A 7,928-nucleotide genomic window follows, 5' to 3' on the forward strand; every position below is an offset into this window, starting at 1 on the left:
CTGCCTCTCCCTCTCTCTCCTCCTCCCTCTCTCTCGCTCTCACAGCGCCGCCGCCTCTCTCTGTTCCGCAGACCCGTACCAGCTCCTGAACGCCGCCTCCTCCCGGTTGGTGGCCCAAGGCTCGGGGCAGATCCAGCTGTGGCAGTTCCTCCTCGAGCTGCTCGCTGATTCGTCCAACGCGCCGCTCATCTGCTGGGAAGGGACCAATGGCGAGTTCAAGCTCGGCGACCCGGACGAGGTGGCGCGCCGGTGGGGCGAGCGGAAGAGCAAGCCCAACATGAACTACGACAAGCTCAGCAGGGCGCTCAGGTGAGTTTGGCAGACGCACAGGTGAAGGGGTTGAGCCATCCAAATTAGGGCGCAGGATAATGCATCATCACTGTTGCCAACTGGGTAGGAAAAGTTCCCACAAATACACTTGTGTGAAGCGGGCAGCTTTTGTGCCTTCTTGAGCGTCTCGGGTTCCTAAATGTTGTTTTCACTGTAAATCAGGGGAGGCCAGTAGATTGGAGTCTTCAGTTTGCCCGGCCAAAGAATCGGGGTGACTTACTCGACAGCTTTTCGTTTTCCATGCCACACTGCATCGATCTTATCTCACTCCTGGAGTGGCAAACGCACGGCCTTAAATGGTGCAGTATTCGGAATCCATAAGTAGTCGACTTATTGAGTCTTTGGTCGGGCGAGGAACTTTAACTGGCCTAGCTGCTTGGCACTCGTGATTAACAGTGCAGAGAAGGCAGGCTCCACTCAAATGTTTTTGGAGGACATTATTTTTATCCACCCAGGTAGTAACACTCATGTGCACTCTCAGCTCGGTCTGGCGTATTCCTGGTTTGTCACTCTTCCTGCTGTTTAAAATTTTTCACACCGACTGGCTTAGCGAAAGGTTTTTGGGATATTTCTTAAGATTGAATTTGGTTGAGGCTTTATAGCATGTTCGAGGGCCACCATGCATGACAGACAGGACTCAAATACAGGACGAGTTAACAGCAGGTCCTGCCTTAGGGTATCAGCCTCAGGCCCGCTCAGGGCTTATTCAGGACGAACGGCCGGATTGGAAGGAGCCTTCCGAGAAAGCAGGGCCGTGTGTGTTGCGTCGGCTGAGGATCGGTGCGGTAAAAGGTGGACCAAGACTGGACAAGAAGCCCGCGCCAATAAAACTCGTGAAGGAATCAGGTGTGCAATAGTATGGTGAAGGCGGGATTTTATTATATGCCGGTTGCGAGAATGGAACGCAATGCACAGATCTGTCCTCATAATTACTCACGATTGAAATGCCCCTTACGAATATACTTGACGGGAATCGATGCTGCGTGGTTGGGGCAGCATGTGAAAAGAGAGTGAAATGGGCAGTTAAAATGATCGGGACCTTACTCAGGTATTCATATCAGATTAGAGATTAAAAATATGCTTCGCACAATCTCTTTGTCTACGTTTCAAGCGCAAAACTCAACTAACTTTATACAGTGTATTTACAGATGTCTTTGGACGTTTAATATGGCACATTTTTTGTACGTTGTTTTGGTGTTCTGCTTTTTATTTATTTATTTTATTGTAATTTAATCAAATTTTGTCTTTTGCCCTCCAGGTACTACTATGATAAAAACATCATGACCAAGGTGCATGGCAAGCGTTACGCCTACAAGTTCGACTTCCACGGGCTGATGCTGGCGTGCCAGGCGCAGGCGCAGGGGGGCGCGGGGGCGGGGGCCGGCGGCCTGGGAGGCCCCGCCCTCGGCTCGAGCCCGCTCAGCGCGTCCACCCTCGGCGCCAGCCCCCTGGGCGGCAGCCCCCTGGCCTCGTACCCGTCCAAGTACCAGCACCACCCGGGCGACCTCGTCGGGTATCCGCACAAGCTGCAGGCCGCGCGGTGAGTGCACCTGCTCTGGGCTCGGTCCGGCTCGGCCCCTGCGGCGCGGGCGGGTAGGCCACCCGGTGCGCTCGGCTGTGCGCGCGTGGCCGCCCCTCGGCCGCGCAGGCGCTAGACGCGCTAGGTGCGCTAGGCCGCAGGACTGCGCCCCTAATAAAAGCTTTCTCTGTTGCAGGATGGGGCAGCCCTCGGGTCACTGCGGCCACCCACCGTTCCACCCCCACCACCCGCACCCGCACCACCCCGCCCACCACCAGGCCATGGCGGCGGCCGCGGCGGCCGCTGCTGGCGGCATCCTGTTCCCGGGGCCTCCGCCGCCCCCGCCCTACTGGGGCCACTACTCCATGCAGAGGTACGCGGCCCCCACGTCACCCTCCCCGCCCCCGCCCGCACCGCAGCCCCCTGCTCCGCCATCCTAATTCTCTTGTTTAGATGTTTGTTAGTGTAAGCTACCCCGAAGATCTCGTCGTCTTGCTGAATAGGTAGGAGGGCATTCTGCTATTGTGAGCATATTGCTGGTTTATATTTTATTTATTTGTTCTCAAATTGGAGTTTTGTGTTGCGTAGGATGCGGAATGTTATCCTGACATCCTACTTGACTACAGAAGCATTTAATATGCATCCTTCGAATGTACAAATTAATTTTTATGATTTCAAGGCATTTTGTGAATTGGTGGTGATTTTAAAGGCGATTTTAGAAACGTTGCAAGTCAGACTTTTAGAGTTTTTACTTCACTGACATATATTCCTATTGTTCCCTTAGCACATTTTTAAAATGGTGTAGGTAGGGCAGCACTGAAAACAATTTTTAGTATAACTTAAGCCAACGTGCATACGTATGCATGCGCAGGTGCAAGCGAGACGTGAGAATCTATACTCCAGGTCCTAACTAGTAAGTCACAGAAATGTATCAACCAGTAGCTGTTTCTCAGGATGACTACATTCCATTCCTGTAAAGCCTTTTCTTTAGTAAACTTTGTTTTGTGATTATAGAACTTTTTATTATTGTTAGAAACATTGTGATGCCGATATATATTAAGAGAAAATAGTTTTTAATTTCGACCGTACTAAAATTGTTTGGGCAATGGTGTTGTGTTCAATGAAAACAGTCGAATTGTTGATTGTGAAACAGATGTTACTTTTCTTAAGTAGAATGAATCAGAACTAAGTGCGTACAACGTTTTTATCTTTTTCCTGTACTCACTAAAATTGTACTTTTCTTTTTAAGTGATGTTTTGTAAAACTTCGTTAATAACTATTGTTACAAAAATATAACACTTTCGTTTTGTTTTCCTTATCACTGTCCTAACAAACATTGGTGAAAAAGCGAAATCTGCACCCAGAAGAAGGGTTCCTGTTTCAAACAGGGATCCGATACTTAACACGTACCTTCACGTTCTTTGACGACCTACAACACTAACTTTAATGTTCTTACTTCAAAATAGTAACGTTATGTAACTATCGCATATATGTGTCATTATTAATTGTCAGTCGAGCGGTCGAGCAAACTGAAGAAACAAAGGTGCTAAGTTTTACCTTTAAAGCTTTAAAACGGATAGGGTTGAGTGTCCTTCCAGCACAACGAATCTAAAACTGCCAAAGAAACTAGTTAGCTCATTGAGGGCTCTTTGGTGCCCGTTTAGAGGCACTAAACTGAAATTTTCTTTGGTGCCCTAAAGCACAACTCAGCACCTTTGTATATCTGGTGCAGGACAAGTGCATGATAAGTGCACAACTTTTTAGAAATAATGGAAACTTGAAGTTTTCTTTCCTTTTCGTTCTTTGCCATTTACCCCTAAATGTAAGGCGATATAAATGTGAACCCTTTCGAAAACGTCGTAAAATGATATGCCAGAATTTAATTCCCGTGATAATATTTCCTCAATATACACGAAACTTTCTGCAAAGGAACGAAACGTAATGTGTTGCGTTTCTGTTGGGGTGTTCGATTTGCATTGTTGTTTAATGTTTTGTTTAAATGCCGAATCGTCCGAAGGAATTGGAATTCAAAGACCTAATTCCACCTTCTATCGCCTCGCACTCATGAGTAAATGACAAAGAACGAAAAGGAACGAAAATTCCCAAGTTCCAAATCTAAAACCTTTCGTTTCCATTCCGTCTTTTCGGCTCGCACTTTTGCAGCAAGCCGTGAGCTACGCGCTGAATGCTGTCTCAGTTCGCCACCGAGGCTCGGGGGGCGGCGGCACAGTGACACACGTGCTTGCACACGTGTTTCTGGAACCGCAGACGACATCCGGCCGCGGCGCAGTTTAGACTAACGCCCGCGGGGCGCCTGCCCTCAGCCCCCTACCCGCTACCCGCAGCGAGAAACCACGAGACCGCCGGTGGGGCGCGCGACGGGCGCCGCCAGCCTGCAAAAGAGACAAGGCAAGCGCACAAAAAAGAGAACGAGACATAATAAAAGAAGCCGCATAAAATACAGGCAGCCCGTACAGCACCGAGACACTCAGCGATTAATTGATGACATATGTGCAATTGTGTGTGTGTGTGCGGAGGGGCATTGAGACAGCGAGAGAGACACAAACAGAGAAAGAGACAGAGACAGACAGAGAGACTGGAGGGGGGGGGCGTAGAGACCCTAATAACCAGGTAGGTTACCGCCGCCACACACGCGGTCGCCTCTCGATCACTCCACTTCGCGGGAAGCAGTTGTCGCCGTCGCATCGGGGCGCCGTCCGGTTCATAACATTTACGTCCTTCCAGATTCTGATAACCTACCGGGACACGGGCGGGCGGGCTGGCTCCCATGGTGTCTTTATAGCTCGTGTCCACCGCGGCGAACGTGGGACAAACTTTTACCGCTTCTCCAGAACTGAGCCCGCGCCGGCGATGGCGGGGACATGTACAGGTGTCACAGGACAGGAGCCCAGCCCCCCCCCCTCTCTCTCTCTTTCTCTCTCTCTCCCTCTCCCTCTCTCCCTCTCCTCTCCCTCTCTCCCTCTCCCTCTCCCTCTCTTGGACAGTCTCACCCGGCCAATCGACCCAGGCGGCTCGCGTCTCACACCGTTTCAAAAGCGTGTCGAGTTCGCAGAACCGCGACGCGCCGCCTGTGGCGCCACGGGGCCGGCGGTCCAGGCAGTCCGTCTCGGAGACGCGGTGCGGCCGCCCAGATACAATCACTTATTTATAAAAAGAAAAGGAAAAAGAAACATCATACCAATACTTGACGAGTAGCTTTCCACATTTAGTGCCATTATTCAGGGTGGCTCACGCCCAAAGGACACGTACCTATTCGTCACAATGACGTCACTTGACGTCACCGGTCAAAATTGAGTCATTTTGACTGTCAGGAAGTATATTATCAGGAGGACGGCAATTGACGTTGCGGTGATAGTACTTCAATGCTTACAGTCAGGATGACTGAAGTTTGACCAGTGACGTCAAATTGATGTCATCGTGACAAATGTCTAGGGACACTCAGACTCAGACCCGCGTTCTCTTGTAGTTATACCTGGTGGCTGATTCACGCCGCGCATTTTCGTAGTTATACTGTACTGCGGGGGGTTGCCTACTCGCACGGGGCCAAAAGGAGCCGTGGGCAGCGATCATAGGCAAACCCACCCGCACCCGCGCATGCGATACAGAGTATAACTACGAAAGTGTGCGGCGTGAATCAGCCACCTGGTCCAGTACAGCATCGAATGCAGGATGGGCTGTGGGGCTGGTTGCCTACTCGGCGCTGGCAAGTGGTCAGCTGCGAACCTGCTGCCTCGCCTGCTGCCCGCACCCGGCGCCGCGGATGTTGCCCAGCCTCTGTTTAGACAACAACTCCAATATAACCATGACACCACGGGCGCTCTGCTCGCGAGAGAGGCGAGCGTGGGAACCGCAGAAGTGGTTCGAACACTCGCCGTGTGTGGGCGATATGGCGGTAGGGGGCGCGTGGGCGGGTGTGCGGGCGGGCGCGCGTGGGGCGGTGTGGGGCGGCGCGGCGTGGGCGACCTGGATACAATCTGCACGCGGTGGGCGATCGTCCGGGAGGGAAGGGGGGAGGGGGAGCGGCGCGGGTGGCATACAAAGGACCACCTCCCGAACCTGCCCCCCTCTCCTTCCCCTCTCCCCCGTAACCTCGCCGTCGGCACATTGCTTCGCGGCGCCTCTGGCCCCTCCCCCTCTTTCTCCCTCACACCCTCTCGCCGTACCTGTCTCCTCTCTTTCTCTCGGCAATCCTGCCGTATTCACTTCAACCGCCAATGTTGATCCGTCGTTGGTGAGTCACCTGGCCGCCGCTGGCCGCCGCGGGTCTCAAACAAGGCGCCGCCGCCGGCTGCCCCCTCCTCCTCCCTCCTCTCTCCCCCACCTCCTCTCCCAGCCAGGATTATATTTGGGAGGTCCGCCTCTCCCCCTGTCTTACATTGCGAAAACATCAATCATCATCTGTCACAACCTCAACGCCTCGTCCTCGCGAAAACGATCTGCGATAGGCATGACTGCAAAAGTGGGATGCATACAGGGTGGGCTATGCCCCGTCCGTCACAGACAAACGCGCGCCACGAGGCTCAAGGGTGGTCGCTGTGCGGACGGGTTGCCTATTCGCACGGGACCATACCATAGGGCACAGCGACCACCCTTTAGCCTTGCGGCGCGCGTTTGTCTGTGACGGGAGGGATGGCGCACTCGAGGAGCTTGGGCGAGGCGAGCGCTCTGGCCGAAACCGAAAGCAGGCCTTAACACCTCCACGACGTTCGAAATGCCGCGTTTCATTTCTCATAATTGGCCCACCTGACAGCAGCGGTATGCGAAGGACCGGGGCGGGGCGGGGCGAGGCGGGGCCGACACCCGGAACTGGATTCCTATCCCGCCGAATCAAGGCGGTAAGTAAGTTGGTTGCACTGATGACCCTCCCCTCCTCTCCGCCGAGGAGCAGCCGTTGGCATTCCTCGCAGGTGAGTGTGAGCGATGGCCAGCGAGGGCCGGACCAACTCCTGTAGGACTCCCACACACTCCTCCCCGTGGACCACCGGGCCACATTCCACACTGCCTAACCACCACAACCGCCGCCGAGCAGCAGCAGAGCGCCCCGCAATTTCGTTCGCGCGCCGCTTTCAAATATTCGGCCTCACCCCGCCTTCCGCGCCCATTTCCTTCTGACCCGACACTAAGCATTCTAGTAATTATGGTTCACGCTCCGTTCCGCACAAGCTCCGCTCTTGTTCTTGCCGATTATTATCGACTCATCCGCCAGCCGGGGAAGCGGGAGCGCGGCACCTTAAGCACGCTGTGATGTACCCACATCCTCCCCGATTACGACCCAGAAATATTTTGAGAAAATAATCGACCTGGAGAAGCATGAATTTGGCTGAGTTACACTAAGTACGCATCCAATGGAGTGTTTAAAATACTGTTCAATCAGTGTGCCGCACTGTTAAAAAAGTGTGCTTAGACGGACAGAAACACTGGTAAAACAGAGGTGAGAAGTCGTGCATTTCCTAGTAGGGTGCTAAGGAAATGTTCAGTTTAGTGCCTCTACGAAGGCACTAAGCAGCCCTGAGGTGCTAAAAATGAGTGCATTTGTAAAGGCACGAAACCCTTAGTGCCTTTTAAAGGTAGGACTTAGCATTTTTGTTTTTCTAGTTCAAGCATGCTGATTCAGGGATCGTCCAGAAAAAAGTACGTTTTCCTCGGATTCATTCGGTAAATTACAGGAGCTCGGCGCCTGTGAGACGCAGGGTAGGCCACCTAGCAGTACACGCATGCACTGCAGACATGATGTTGCCCACCTATCAGGCAATATTTGAGCTTGGTAGAGCTGCACTTGGCAGGTTCGTGCCGGCCAACAAATAACGGATATTATTTCTGGATGATCTCTAAACAGTGTGGCTATAGGCATAGGCAAACATACAGATTAAACAGCGTTCTGCTTCACATGCAGTTCCAGATTTTCAGTGCCAAGAACCTTTGGAATAGAATACAGTGGGTGCTCGGTGCGTATATCGGGCGGGGCGCACGGAGAGAACGACGACCGCGCTGACACTCGTGGGAGCGGAGTGCGGTGCAGTCCGACAAACTGCCCCGGGCGCTGCACGTCCTGCACGGC

At 52.8% G+C, this 7,928-nt stretch overlaps 1 protein-coding gene across 1 annotated transcript in view; it reads left to right on the plus strand.

The window, feature by feature from the left end:
* Window positions 1-3,289, plus strand: part of LOC113207763 (transcriptional regulator ERG homolog) — a 4,510-nt gene extending 1,221 nt beyond the window's left edge. The window contains exons 2-4 of the mRNA XM_052264513.1: window positions 72-309; window positions 1,589-1,870; window positions 2,046-3,289. Coding sequence (XP_052120473.1) covers window positions 72-309; window positions 1,589-1,870; window positions 2,046-2,289 — 764 coding nt within the window. The 3' untranslated portion in view covers window positions 2,290-3,289. The remainder of the gene's footprint in view (window positions 1-71; window positions 310-1,588; window positions 1,871-2,045) is intronic.
* Window positions 3,290-7,928: the final 4,639 nt, after the last annotated feature.

The sequence above is a fragment of the Frankliniella occidentalis genome, unplaced genomic scaffold (assembly GCF_000697945.3).
Source record: "Frankliniella occidentalis isolate FOCC.00 unplaced genomic scaffold, Focc_3.1 Scaffold19, whole genome shotgun sequence".
In the NCBI taxonomy this organism is placed as follows: Eukaryota; Metazoa; Arthropoda; class Insecta; order Thysanoptera; family Thripidae; genus Frankliniella; species Frankliniella occidentalis.